Source organism: Anser cygnoides, chromosome 1 (assembly GCF_040182565.1).
Source record: "Anser cygnoides isolate HZ-2024a breed goose chromosome 1, Taihu_goose_T2T_genome, whole genome shotgun sequence".
Classification (NCBI taxonomy): Eukaryota; Metazoa; Chordata; class Aves; order Anseriformes; family Anatidae; genus Anser; species Anser cygnoides.
Window position 1 is genome coordinate 120085754 of NC_089873.1, and position 15757 is coordinate 120101510.

The window sequence follows — 15757 nt, forward strand, 5'->3', positions numbered from 1 at the left end:
GTCCTTACTACTTGAGTATTTTAATGATTCTCAGACTTAGTAGTGCATTAGTGTAGTCGTTTCTGTCCGTGCTAACCGCGGTGAAAGGTTCTGAAGGTTGGAGGGGAAGGTGGAAAGATGGTTCTTTTTTGGTCTATGTATCTCAGTAGGTGTGTGTGTTAAGGGTAGCAGAGAGAGAAATGAAATATTAAACACATTACATCATAATTTTAGTTTCTATGACTGTTAGAGGATGAAATCTCTTATTATTCAACTTAACCCAGTTCCTCTGTTTTAATAAACAAACATTCAGATAAGTTGTCTGATCTGTCTGTAACCATTTTGATGATCTGCATCTTAACTGCTGTTCCTTCCCCTTTTGCATCATCTCTGTGTTTTAGATACCATATGATTTGAGCTGCAGTAATAAACTGAGCTATAGAAATTGTCATTTATCTGGAATGTGATATGTTTCCCTGGTGGCAAACAAAACTGATGAATAGCTACTTGTATCATTTGAAAGATCAAGTATTTTAGTCCTTTTCCTGACTGGGGGAAACAAGCATCGTTTTTAATGCTAAATGTGAGTGTGGTCTGAAAGACATTTGTTACTTAGCTTCCAAATAAGATTGGAAACTATTGTGTTAGGAAGCATGGGGTTTTGTTTTCTGGCTCAAATTAAGTAATATCACTGTGGGGTATTGTAATTTTATTTGTAAAATGTCTGTGTTTCTTTGAAGCTACAGGAAGATGTCGAAAAACTAACTGCAACCATAATTTATTTCAATATTCCTTTCTGTTAATTGGCACGTGGTAGCAGGCGTGTCTGCTTAAATCATAAGGGTACCTCTCGTGAATGTGTTAAATATCCACGAGATAACAAATTATTTAAAATTAGAAACTTGAAGCCTTTGTTGCACTGCTTCTGTCATGGAATATATTCGTCTAATCTAGTCATAACATGTATGCTATTTTGAGGCTGTTTGTGGCTTGAATATGGGAGAGCTATTTTTGGAAAAGTTGGAAATCTAAGGCTTGTAAATACATGAATTTTCGGATTATGCTTAAAATCTCTTGATTTCCATGAGAGACTCTAAATTGGTGTATTTTTAAGAGAATGAGTTAATTGCGGGCACCACTGAATTCTTGTCTTCTGAGCTTTACAGCAGCTTTGATTTACTTAAGACTGGCATTCATCATTACAGGTAGAGAAGGCTCTTTAAAAAGCATAGCTAAGTTTAAATACGGCCATAAAGGTTAAGACTGTCACGATGCCTCTTATCTCTATTACAGAATTGAATAAAACGTCCATTTTTTGTTCCAGACTTAAAATGTAGAATGGAAATTGCTCCGGTCAGGGTTTTAAAATGTTACTACATGATGGAAAGAAAAAGTAAGTCATACTTACAAGAGTGGTAAGGGTGACCACAAACCTGATCCTTTTAGGAGCTGTAGTTTGGATGTTCCTATTTCATTTATGCTTTTTCCAGCCATCTCTCTCTTCTTGGCTGCTAGAAGTATGTGCACATACTCAGATAAGTGGGCAAGTTCTCAGCCCAGACTTGAGTAAACCAGGAAAACTAGAAGTAGCTTAGTCAACAGGAAGAAAAATGTATATTAATAGGGTTTCTGTAGTTACATCAATGAACAAAAGTCAAGGGTCAGCCTGTAAGTAAGGGCATGGTGCTTTCATCAGGTTTTTCTACACTCCAACAATCTATCATTCTGTATCAGATTATATTAAAAACCTTTATTTAATAACTTCATAAAGGCTTTGTGTGGAAAACCAATGAGAATGAAAAGAAAAAGGATCAATTTTAAATAAATACATGTAATTTCTAGCAAATTATGTCTGAAAAACAAGTATTGCCAATATTATTCTGAAGCTGTAGTTTAGGTTTTTGAAATGTTTTTAAATTATCATAATTTAAATGTGGTTTTGTGCTATTTTAAACAAATCCAACTTTGATGTGCTAAAAGAGTAAGCAGGGACTCGGGATAAGAAGGTGACACTGATCTGTATAAAATGTTGGTTTATTTTTAATAAAAGATTACTTTTTTAATATGGGGGAAGTGTTTCAGGTCAATAGCTCTAGTCCTCTGTTGCCAAATGAAGTTAGATGAGCTTTCTGTATTTACAGATACAAGTTGATTTCCGTATATTTAGAGTCTTAATTGAGTATCTTTTAAAAATATTTGTGGTAACTGTTGGTTTTTATATACTGAATAATATTGGGTTGTGGATACAGAGAAGAAGAAAACAGTCATCAGTTTGGGGGATTTCGTTGTACATTAGGAGTGAGAAAACGAGCAAGAAAAACGATTTTCTTGCATAGGTAGCTGTGTCTGAGTGCATCAGCATAATTCGCGGTTAGATAATTGTGTTAATAAATATCTTCCTTAATTTTGAATGTTTACATTGTGATTCATGGCCTAGTTTAGTATTCGTATTCTGTGTCAAAAATCATCTTATTTAAAGAAGTATTTGCCAGTATGTTGTTTATAAGGTACAAAAATGGATTTTAGCTATGGGAATAGCTTGATTTGATAGGGTAAAAAATTGCATTCTTTGAATCATCTGGTATGTAAAGAAATTCCAAAAGCCCAGTTATAAACTTTTGTGAGTACACACCTTCAGTTCGGCATCTCTCCCCTCTCAGGGAAACTTTTATTTTGAGAATTCCATTTCTTTGCAGTCTTACTGCTCAGAAACATATAAACCAACTTACAGTTCACTGTCTGAGTGGAAGGATTTCTCTTGTTATATTTATCCATTTATTTAACTCAGTGGATGAATATTCACTCAACAGATGAACTTCCAAACAAAGGCTCTTTCCACCCTCGGACTTGCCCTTATGTCTTTTTGAGAAGACTTTAGAATGGATTTTTTAGAACTATCAATTCAGTCATTAAATCAGTAGCAGTAAAAAAAAAAAGTAGTGGCAAGGTCAATCATATTGCAGTCTTGAAACAATCCTGTTTTGTGTTCATAACTACTTAATTTTTCATGTTTGAATGCTTCACACACCGTAATTGTCTATTTTCTGTTGTTAATAGTGAATGGAAGTTTCCGTATTCTAAGTCAAGGCATCAAGAACTTAAAGTATCTTCTGTAAAAGAAGCTCCCATAAATGTGTATTGATGGTGATATTTTTAAAGTGGAGCTTCTTAGGGTTACCATTGTTCTAACTCATGTTTCAGCAAACATAACTTCAGTTTTGAACAATAGCTAGCTTTTTGTTCATTGGATGCAACACTAACATCTGTCTGAACAAATTTTAACAGATCTTCTTTATCTGTAATTTTATGGGGGTTCTTGAAGTGCTTAGGATGAGAGAAAATGATAAGCTTTAAGTGCAGTAATGGAAGTTGTTCATAATCTAGTGGTGTCAAATAAGCTTAAAATAAACCTAGTTTGTGTAGAACGAAGAAACCAACCCAAACAGCATGACTTAGCAGTTTTGTTTCTTTTTTCATTGTTACTAAAGAATATCCTTTCAGTTCTTTCAAATAATGGTAATTTCTAAACTTTAGTTCAGGACTGAAAGCAAGAATATATTTCTCACCTCCATTTTTCTTTCTTTCCACCTGGTACTGTGAGTCAAATTTTAAAGTCATCCCTGTCAAATTTTCATTTTGGAAATCAAGGAGATGAATACAAATTGCAGAATATAGTATTTACATTATTTTTACAGTATAAAACAAGGATAATACCCAAGTTAGAAACAGTTTAGGAAGCTTGCAATTCATATTATAATCTTTTAATACATTTTTCTCCATTTGAACAATGCATCAAAAAAAAAGTCAGTTTAAAATATAATGATAATGTGTATATTACACATGGTTTCCAAGAGGATAGCCTTTCTCAATTGGTTGAATAAGAGAATATATTTGAGTTTTCCTTAATATAGTAAATTTGAAACTCATTTACTGTTCTTACTCTAGTCTGTAGTTAAAACCATGTATTATGGTTAATGGGGAGCAAAGATTAGAGGTACAAGCTTCTGTTTAAATATTATATTTGAATTATATATAGGAATCCAAATTTTGTTTAAAAGTAATGGAATTATAGCTCAATGCATAAAAGAGAATGGTTTATTTATTGCTGATTTTTTGTGCATGTGTGTTTCAGGGGTCCATTCAGCGTTGTGCGGCGATGTATCAACAGGGAAACAGGGCAACAGTTTGCCGTAAAGATTGTCGATGTAGCAAAATTTACTTCAAGTCCTGGATTAAGCACAGAAGGTAAGAACGAAAAATGAAGCACATTGTAAGCAGGTGTCTTTTTGGTTTGTCAACAAGTTCTACTTTTGTTTGCTTCGTAAGATTCTTTCAGATTTATATGTTGTAGACATTTTAAAGCAATATCTTGTATCTCTAGTGTAATCTGATATAACGTAATGTGTGCATTTCTAATCTTAAGTACAGTTATTAATTGTAACTACAGCTATTTGGTTGTTGTGATACAGATTAAAAAGAGCTTTAGGTCTATTCTATGTCTAATAGCCATTGCTATTCCTGTTTTTTCTTTATCTACTTTTTCAGGAAGTGAATTTGTTAAAAACAAAACATAATAATTTGGAATCAAAAAATCGTACTACAAGGGAAGTATAATGAAAACACATTGGCTTTACCAGTGCAGATCTAGCAAGTAATTTGATTATAAAATGGGCAAAACTTGTGATTAAAGTGTGTGAAATTATATAAAGAATGGCTGTATATGTTTTTCATATAGTCAGGATTTTAAAACGATGCTCTACAACTCTGCAAGAGTATAGATAAAAGGCTATAGCTTTAGCATTTCCTGTTGTAGTGTAATACAATATGTCTCTTGTAAGCTGAATATGCAGCATGTGTGTACACTGAAGTGCTTCTTTTATAGCACTTTGATGGCACTTGAAAACAAGCACATTAATTGAATGACAGTCACAGTGAATATTTTCTGGAGATCATATTCTTTTGTACATTAATATTTTGGGGGTTCCATGTGTGCCAAATAAAGCCTTACGAACCCAAGTTTGAGGGCAAAAAAGGCTTGATGAATTCTTAGTGATTATAACTAATACTATCTTATATACTATATATATATCTTATATACTTATTATAACTAATACTAGCTTATTTTTTCTAGCCCTCCTCCAACAAAATATAAGCCACACATTCCATAATATTGAGCTTACATATGGTTTTGGGAGGTAATACAAAAGCCATTGCATTTTACATTAATGTGCGGTATCTTTTGGAGTATTCTTTTTGCCTTGTACAGGTTTCTAAAGTACTTAAGTTCTGTCTGTTTTCTAGTCTTTGTCTGAGCTTCATCTTAACTGGTGGGTGCTAGGAAACATTTGCACCTTTGCAGGAGAATTGCTTCCCTTGCTCCTTGACAGTAAATTTCAACCTTTTGATGCTATTAAGGAATTTCAGGAAGGGAGAAGGACTACACAAAGGAGCAAGGACTGATCAGGAAAAAAGGAAAAGCCAATAGTAATTATAGGTTCACTGAATCATGGAATGGGCTGGGTTGGAAGGGACCTTAAATATCACCTGATTCCAACCCCCTGCCATGGGCAGGGACACCTCCTAATAGACCAGGTTGCCCAAAGCCCCATCCAGCCTGGCCTTGAACACTTCCAGGGTTGGGGCATCCACAGCTTCTCTGGGCAACCTGTGCCAGTGCCTCACCACCCTCCTTCTATCTAATCTAAATCTACCCTCTTTTAGTTTAAAGCCATTCCCCCTTGTCCTGTCACTACACTCCCTGACAAAGAGTCCCTCTCCTGCTTTCCTGCAGGCCCCCTTTAGGTACGGGAAGGCCACTATAAGGTCTCCCTGGAACCTTCTCCAGGCTGAACAACTCCAGCCCCTTCAGCCTGTCTTTACAGGAGAGGTGCTCCAGCCCCTTGATCATCTTTGTGGCCCTCTTCTGGACTTGTTCTAATGGGTCTGTGTTCTTTTTGTGCTGGTCATCCCAGAGCTGAATGCAGCACTCCAGATGGGTCTCACAAGAGCAAATAAAGGGGAGAATCACCTCTCTCGACCTGCTGGCCACATTTTGCTTGATGCAGACTAGTATACCTGATAAAGCAGACCCATAGCCCGTTGGCTTTCTGGGCTGCAAGCACACATTGCCAGTTCATGTCAAGCTTTTCATCAACCAGCACCCCCAGGTCCTTATCCTCAGGGCTGCTCTCAATCCATTCTCTGCCCAGCCTGTATGTATGCTTGGGATTGCCCCAGCCCAGACGCAGGACCTTGCACTTGGCCTTTTTAAACCTCATGAGGTTCTCAGGCCCACCTCTCAAGCCTGTCCAGCTCCCTCTGGGTGTCAAGTAAAAAGGTGAAGGAAAGCTGTTGATGGCTTGCATTTCCTGACTGGGTCTAGAAAAAAGGCTTGGGAGTATACTAAATTTGTTTTCCATTCCGCTGGTATTATATTGATATGTTTGTAATACAAGCTGGAAGTTCATTGATTTAATTGACCATAAACAGTTTCTGGGTTTAGTGGTGAGTTTTTGTTGTTGTTGTTGTTGTTGGGTTTTTGTTTTGTTTTGTTTAAGTTTTGGTGTGGATTTTTTTGTTTTTGTTTTTTCTTTTGTTGTTGTTGTTGTTGCTTGCTTTTAAGATTTTGAATTGCTGCACACTAGTTTTGTAATGTTAAGACATATAAGCTGTATAAATGAATGTGTGGAGCAAGTATTGCATCCTTAGTTCTACATAAAGAATCTGTTTTTCACAAACTCTTTCTGTCCTGTGTTCTCTCTCTCTCTCTCTCTCTCTTTTTTTTTTGTGTACCCGTTCTCAATGCAGGTTTTTAGGCTTACATCTTTCAAAAATAATTAATTTTCTTTTGAATTCGTTTGGCTTATTTCTGATATGGCATTCCTTAAACACACTGGGGGAGAGCCATAACTTGCAGCCAGGATGGTGCTACTTAGATAAAATAAATATTAGATAACTTATCTGGGGGAAGTAGTATTTGTAATTGTGTTGAAGTGTAAGCTGGAATGGAGTGGTAAGATTAATCTTTTGGAACATTCTCTACCCCAGAGTTTTGTCCTCTGCAAGACCATTTTCGTCGTGAGGGTAATCTTTATCCAGCTTTCCATGCACAGTCTTTCTCTGAGACATGAGTGGGAGAGAGGTACAGTTGTAAATCATGAAACAAGGAAAACCCCTGAGGAAGATAGCTTGTAAAAAGTCAAGCTTCCTTTATTCAGTCTGCTATGCTCTAAAACGTCCTTGTCCTAAAGTTACATTTGATTCTGATCCTCTAAGTCCAGGGAACAATCCTCCAGAAAGTCTCAGAACTCCTGTGTGTTAATGATGGAGAAATCTGAAGGAAGGGCTGTCTCATCACAAATACTAACTGCATTCAGTAACAGACTGTATTAGGCCTGCTATGAGGACATTAAGGTAGACTTACCAGGAAGAATGCGCTCAGTTTTTTGTATGAATGTTGGTCTGTGACAGTTCTGGAAGTGTTTTCTGTCTGATTTCTGAGAGGGGTTGACAACAGCTCTTTCTAAACTTTCACCCAAAATTGTGCTGTAGCAGAGACATAATCATGTTACAGAAGAGCAATCAGTGTTTCTTAACAACACTTCTGGATAATGTAGGTTTTGGGATGCACTGCTTGGGGTTATATCTGGGAAGCTGTTAACAAGAGAGACTTATTATTTGTGTGTTTCCACTCTTAATCAGAGCCCCACAAGGAAATCTGAGTGTGAGGGAGCTGATGGCAATTGCTTCCATTAATTTCACGTACATGTAGAGTGCTGAGAGGTAGGGGCTGAATATGCCTATACATTTAGTTATGGGTAAGAACTTTTCATGTAATGTTTTTATATTAGTCAGCAGTGTACTCTTGTGGCAAAGGCAGCCAACTGCATAGCACACTGCTGTGAGTATAGCCAGCAAATTGAAAGAAGCAATTATTCTCTCTCTCCGGCTCTTGCGTGACTGCATTTGGAGCACTGTGTGCAATTTTGCTTTCCAATACAAGAAATAAAGTGATGTACTGGAATGAGTCCAACAGAGATGGACTCGAGACATTTAGGAATTGAAGTATGTAAGGTAGGAGGAGAACCTGAGAGAAATGGGTCTGCCTAGCCTTAAGAAAAAAAGCTAAGATGAGATTTAGTTCTGTCTTCAACTATTTAATGGAAGGGCATAGAGCAGTTAGAGCCAAACTCTTCACACAGAAGTGCAGTGAAAAGACAAGTATCTAGTATAATATTCTTTCTCTGTAAGGTTCAGGCACAGATCTTGAGTGATTTTTATGTCTGTATGCTTCTTTGGAATGGTTTATTAATGGGGGAAAAAAATAATGCTATGTAGCAACGCCTGACAGCTAACAAATCTAATTTAGACTAAATTCTATTGGATTTAAGTATTAGTGTTCATGGTCTTGCATACTGTATGTGTTCAATCTCTGTAATGTTGTAATTTAACCATACAAATGAAGTCTATTGACACCTTGTCACTGTTTAAGTGGCCTCATGTTGTATTGGATTAATGTTGGTTATTTTACATGATGACAAATTGTACTATAGTTCGCCATGTTTTCATATTACAGAGTAACAAAAAATATCAAACTACACTTAAGGAAATGTGAAGCTTGAATATTTTTAGATATAAATGAGTATATTTTGTACTGTTCAATTTAGAGGGCTCATATGGAAGAGTACTTGGTGCTATAGGAAGCTCCGCTACTCATTTGAGGTATAATAACATAAGTATAAATTAATTTGTTTTCAAATACAGCTGTTAGCTGATATATTCAGAACCTTTGTTGCAGAGATGTATAAAACTCATTTTCCTTATATCTGAATTTATTATAGCTCACGCCAGTTACTTTTTACTGTCCATTTCTTTTGCTGCTCTTCACAGCCCATGAGTTTTCCTTTTATTTTTTCTCTCTGTGTCTGGCATATCTCGCTTTTAGTTAGCTGTTCTAACACCTAACATCTGTTAGAAGTACAAACACATTCTCAAAAAGAGAATGTTGGTCAGTTTCTTACCGCTTAGTGAAAGCCAATACACATTATTTGTTTCTCTTTTCTTAATATTTAAGTAATCTTGTAACATTCTGTGTGTTTCTAAAGCAATGTAAAGGGCAGTGCCCTGTACTTACAGCGCATATCTTTTTGAAGTTGTTTTTCAAGATTTAATGCTTGTATTAGATTTAGTTATCTATAATACATTTTGATAGAGAAAAAAAAAAAAGATTACCACTGCTTCCACAACCTTCTAATAGGCTAGACAGATCTTATTTATTAGGCATTTGTACACATCTGTACAGGTTTGTATGCATGCAAGCCACTGTGAAGCTGAATAGATAAGCTGATAAGGAAAGTTTCAGGTTTCCTTTAGAACCTCAACTGGTTCTACTGGAGGTGAATTATGAAGACAGTCCCAACAAAATGTTTTGGCTGTGAAAAAGGAGAAAATTTTAGCCAAGAAAGAAGTGTTCTGAATATACTTTTGACTACTTCTGGCACTGAGAGGGGCAAGGTAAATTGCATCAAAAGTGGTATCACTGTGTATCATCCATAATACGACAAGAATTCCAAAATTATTTCACTGAGGGCGGAGGGGGGAAAACATGAAAGTTGGCATCAGTTTGTTGTGTTGAGTTGTTTTGTTTTGTTTTGTTTTGTTTTCCTATAAAGGGCCTACAGATTTTTATCCTGACATATTTCCAGGTTGTGAGTCATTTTCTCACAGATGAGAGATAACTCTTATTCTGCTTATCTCCTTAAGTAGTTTACCCTTGTTGATGTAAAGATATATATTTTTAATTCTTTTACTTGGACTTCCATTTCCTAAATGACTTTGTCAATCCAGTTCATTTGAAAGGCTTTATATCATTCTGAGTAAAGATGCACAACAGAATATCTTAACCTTTTGATATTGGAATTCAGTATTCGTGAATCACAAGATACTTTTTGCAAAAGCATCTGGCCAAGATTCTGCAACCCTCTCTCTGTTTTTTTCAAGGGTTTAAGCAAAAATACAATGTTACTGTTGAGCTGGTCTTTGAGTAAAACATATTGCAAAACTGTGTCACCAAATTTTTTTGGAACCATATATAGCACCATATGTAGACTAGATTTGAAGGAAGAACAGGGGAATCTCTGCCGTTGATTTAGAAACATGTAGTTATCTGGAATTTCAGATAGTTGCTACTTCTGTGTTGTACTCTATTTCACTGTGATTTACCAAAAAGCAATCCATGAAGAAAACAATACTTTCATTAAGGTAAGCTATATGCTGGAAAGTAAAATGGAAAATAAATCAAGGGGAGTTAACTTTGTGGCACTATTGGGTCCGCACCTGAGACATTGTGCCCAGGTTCGGACTTTGTAATCTGAGGGATGGGAAAGAACTAGAAAGGGCCCAGCAGAGGAATATCAAGATAGTCAGGACCCTAAACAACATGATGAGCAAAGACAGTTTGGGGTAGCTGTTCATTTAGTCTGGTGAAGAGAAGGCTGAGGGGGTGACATAGCCTACAGCTATTTCAGAAATTACAAAAACAGCACAGCCAAGCTGTTAATGACAGGTATTAGAACAAATATTAGTGGTAAGAAATCGTGGCTTGGAAGAATCAGATTGAACAGAGGAAAAACTTGTCTACTGAGGGTAGTGCAGGCATCCCAGAGAGGTTTTCAGACCTCTGTCCTTGGAAGTTCTCAAGACTCTGCTAGATGAAGGTACAGCTATCCTGACCTAATGTTGGCAGTAACCTCTCTTTGAATCAAAGTTGGATTGGGTGACCATCAGAGGTCAAGTTTAATCAATCAACTATAAAAAGAACTTCTTTTAGGAAAGAAAAAAAATACAGATGTCAAGGTCAGGATGCACTAGTTCATGCCTAACAAAATAACTTGGACTGATACTTAAAACCACTTTTGATGTTTGTCATTTCAGTAATCTTTCTGGGAAATGCATAGTTCTTACCTTAATTCTGACATTCTTTTCACATGTGGGTATAGCTGTCCCTATTTAAGTACAGAAAATGTTACCTAAGTTTTTCTGAGGGTTTTTGTTTTAACTTAATGAAAGATTTGAGTTTTCTTATTTTCACTTTTTGGAGGAGTCATAGGCTTTTTAAATTAAAATTCAGTTTAACTATTTTGTATGAATAGCTTTCATAGAAGTCTGTTTTATTGTTCTACTGTAACTTTCATAAGAAGTGTCATTAAAATTAAATACTTCTGTGCAGAGATACAGCATAAAAGATGGAACTGCAGGGTTTTTTTGTTTGGTTGGGTTTTTTTACCCCTTAGAAGACATTTCTGTAAGTGCTGAAGCATGTTAACCATATAATAGATGTGATGAATCATAGGAATGAAAGCATAACAATAATTTCTTTTTAATGACTCCACTTTTTGTGCTATTGGGAATCAGTTCACCTCGGAAATGGTGCATGTGTTCTTTGGGTAAAAATATGGAATTCAGTCTTTGGCAACGCTTCACATAACAGCATTTTATATATATATATATATATTTGAGCGTAAAATGCAAGGTTATATTTTAGAGGTCCTTTTTGGTGCTGTTTGTAGAATGTGCCCAGATACAGGGTTCCAGGAGCAGGATAAAGGCATGAAGTGTCCCTGGTCAAGTTACTGTTTCGACCTCTTTTGGAGTCCGCACAAGAATCTGATTGGTCGAAGGAGGCAAAGAGGAAGATATATGAGGAAATAGGGCTCTTCATCCAGATCATAAGCAACAAGTATAAAGATTGGTGATATAGTCATACGTTATTTCAAGAACATCAAATTTTGCAAGCACATTCACAGTAGTGTTGATGTAATGCTTTCCCTTTCTGTCTTCAGAAGGGAAAGGGTAGTGTAAGAATTCATTACGCCCACTTTAAAGCACCTAAGAATATTTATGTAATTTTGATGAACTATTTCTTATATAGAAAGAAAATCATTAAGTTTTTACGCACTGCAAGCAACTGGTTCTTTATTCATTATAATTAGTCTCTAAAATAAGAACAGCTTTTTTTGCTGTATGATTTCATTTGCTTGTTTTTGATATGTATCTGTTTATACTGGATTTAATGTAGCACTGAACGCAGAAGGGCTTTGGAGGAGTGCACCTCCCCCCAACAATAATTACTGAAATAACTAGTTTTGTTAAATGTCTGAATCTGAATGGAAATAGCCTTGTTGGGTAATACATAATATCCTACCTTTTTTCACAGAAATGCACATAAATTATGTGCATCTTAGTCATCTCAAGTAATGACATATTTACTAATTTAGGAAAATTCCATACAGACTTGTGCTTATACATCATTTTTGCTAAGTCTAGACTAAAACTGACTGGTCCTCTAAGTCAGCTGTTTGAATCCCATCTGTGCCTAGGACCTCACAACCATTTTCAATGCAGGTTTCACTGAACATTGAAAATATTCTAAACTCATATTGAAATATTGGAATTTAGGAAAAACATTTTCAGATTGTACTTGTAGTTGAGCATAAATCACAGAACCTAAAAGATGAGCTGCACTTGATACTATTTATTCTAAGCAGACTAGCAAAATGATGACTGACATGGGACATCCTATAGTGTACTGAACACTTTACAAAAGTATTGGAAAAGAACTGTTCTAGATTTATGATTTTTTTTCTCCAGTGGAAGGTCTGTCATTGAGATGTCCACCCTAGTCAGCTATAGTTGCACACTCAGTTAGTCACTCTGAGCCTGGTACTATTTTCCAAATCATATCCATCAAATTGTAATGAAAAAGATTGTAACTGAGCAGAGTTCTAAAAATCTTTCCATACTAACTCTCTCTTTCCCCCCTGAAAAACAAGCAAAATAAAATACCACAGGCACACTTCGCTATTATTCAAAAATAGGCTTTAAAACCTCATATTAATTCAGTCTTGTCTGTCCTTTTCTAAAGAGTTACAGTTGCATGCATGTGGTAATTAAAGAGTATGATGATTTATGTACTTAAGTTTGGTATGTTAAATATATGAAGTACTCAGTAAAGGAGATGTGTAGGCACTCTCTGCTTTGTATTAATCAGAAACAGGCCTGAACTAGCTAGGAGTATAATAATATTGTCAGCCTTGATGGGGTGTACCCATGAGTGTTGAGGTTGCTGGCTGATGTCCGCAAGGCTACTTTAGATAACCTTTGAATGATCATGGCTAATGGGAAAAGTGCCCAAAGACTGAAGGGGAGCAAATGTCACTCCCGTGTTCAAAAGGGACAAGAAGGAGGACCCAAGGTACTTACAGGCATGTCAGCCTCACCTCTGTTCCTAGGAAGGTGATGGAGCAGCTAATTCTGGAAACCATTTTCAGGCACATGAAGGAGAAGAAAATCACAAGGAGTAGTGTGCGTGGATTTGCCAAGGGGAAATGCTTGACCAACTTGATAAACTTCAATGACGAAATGACTGGCCTGGTGGATGAAGGGAGAACAGTGGATATTATCTGTCTAGACTAGATCAACGCCAGAGTGATGATCAGTGTTGCAAAGTCTAGTTGGAGGTGATAACTAGTGGTGTACCCCCAGGGGTTAATACAGGGTCCAGCCCTGTCTAGTATTCTCATTGATGACGTGGACGATGAGGCAGAATATACCCTTAGCAAGTCTGCACATGACCCAAAACTGCAAGGAGTGGCTGGTAGGCCAGAGGGTTGTGCTGCCATCCAGAGGGACGTGGACAGGCTGGAGAAACGGGCTGACAGGAACCTTTTGAAGTTGAACAAGAGGAAGTGCAAAGTCCTGCACGGGGGGGAGGAACAACCCCAGCTGGAAAGCAGCTCTGCAGAAAAGGCCCTGGGGGTCCGGGTGGACACCAAACTGAACATGAGCCAGCAATGTGCCCTTGTGAAGGCTAATGGTATCCTGGGCTGTGTTAGTACTGCCAGCAGGTGGAGGGAGGTGATCCTTCCCCTCTGCTCAGCCCTGGTGAGACCACCCCTGGAGTGCTGGGTCCAGTCCTGGGACCCCCAGTACAAGACAAACATGGTCATACTGGAGAGAATGCAATGCAGGGCCACCACAAAGATGGTGAAGGGACTGGAGCACCTCTCCTGTGAGGAGAGGCTGAGAGAGCTTGGGCTGTTCAGCCTGGAGAAGAGGAGGCTCAGGGGGATCTCATCATTGTCCATAAATACTTGAAGGGAGGGTGCAAAGAAGATGGAGCCAGGCTCTTTTCAGTTGTTTTCAGTGACAGGGCAAGAGACAGTGATCACGAACTGGGACACGTGAGGCTCCCTCTGAACACCAGGAAACACTTTTTTACTGCAAATATGACAGACTACTGGCACAGGCTGCCCAGGTTGATTATGGAGTCTCCTTCCTTGGAGATATTCATTGGCCATCTAGACATGGTCCTGGGCAACCTGCTCTAGGCATCCCTGCTTGAGCAGGGGGTTGGGCCAGATGACTCCAGAGGTCCCTTCCAGCCTCAACCATCCTGTGATTCTACAAATGCAGCTTTGTAAATTCTGTTTAACATCTTTAGTATTTCTTTCAGGAGCTGCAGCTCCATGTCGCCAGGTCCATCCAGTGTAGAGACTCAAATTGTATTTCCAGTAGGCACCCGTACACACCACATAATTGGCAAGCTCTTCCATGAACATTGACTATACCAATGGTTTCATCTTGTTCCTCTCTCTGGCTGAGCAGGATGGAGATCCCCGAGTGGGTCAGACACAGGTGCTCTCACACCCAGAGTTGTCCCTTAGAGACCCACTCACCCTCTTGGCCGAAGGTCCCTTCACCTACTTACCCACTGTTCTGACTTGATCTTTGTGGGTGGTCTCATGCTCACTTACTCCAATTGCTGGCATCACAGATCCCAATACACATATATGTGTGTGGAGTAAAAAGCTTCCTACAGGAAAGTAGTTGAAGGTGGAGATTAACGGTGACAGGACAAGCTACAGTGATTGTGCACAGAGCATAGCCAGATAAGCATACTCACCAGTTCTTGCTTACACATTAATGGACCCTTTTATTCTCATATCCCTCTGTTTGACACACTTGTTCCTCCCTAAATCCTTCCCTTTTACTACCTTTTATTCCTCCCCTAAACAACTGATAATAAGTCTTGTGTAACATCAGAGTGTTCTTCTCCTGCATCCCATAATGTGTCCAACACCCCTAGGCAGCAACCTCCTTAGTCTAAATGGTGATCCCAATGGCCTGTCTTGCTGGGTTTCGTGTTGGACCACCAAGGCTGAGACTCTCCTGGGACAGCCCTTTGAAGGACTCAGAGAGGTTATAATTTTCTCCGTGTCCTTAATTGGAGTTTCTGCCTGCCATTGTGGCCCTGTGCTCTTCTGGGCTTGTGGGGATGGGCCTGTGATGGATAGATAGCCATCCTGTGATGGGCCTGGGAGAAGCTGAGCAGGGCTTTATTTGGGCTCTCGTCACCCCACACACCGTTGTTTTTCTGTGATACTTTGTGTGTGCGTAGACAAGATTTTATCACATAACCTAACAACATTCTTCTTGTCTAAACCCCTGGTTTAGTTTAAGTACAATAAACCAAACGATAAAGGTGTGTTTCTTAGCCCTCTTTGCAAAACAAATTCATAATTGAGTTTATGCAAAGAATTCTGGAACTATACTTTTAAAAATATGCTCTCGTTCTTCATTCTTAAACAGTGTTGTCTTTAATCTGTTTGCAAAATGCATGCTGTATGTCCACCTTATCTTCTGAAAAATGAAAATGCTTTCCAAAATGCTTCTTAGTACACAGTCTGTACTCATCTAACTGATGGTGATTCTTGCCAAT

At 37.9% G+C, this 15757-nt stretch overlaps 1 protein-coding gene across 11 annotated transcripts in view; it reads left to right on the forward strand.

Annotated features, from left to right (window-relative positions):
- The window catches only part of CASK (calcium/calmodulin dependent serine protein kinase), a 222822-nt gene that overhangs the window by 54267 nt on the left and 152798 nt on the right, over positions 1–15757 (forward strand). For all 11 annotated transcript variants that reach the window (XM_066979985.1, XM_066979998.1, XM_066980011.1 and 8 more), the window contains one exon: positions 4112–4224. In XM_066979985.1, the coding sequence (XP_066836086.1) occupies positions 4112–4224 (113 nt within the window). Of the gene's footprint in view, positions 1–4111; positions 4225–15757 lie in introns of those variants that run through there.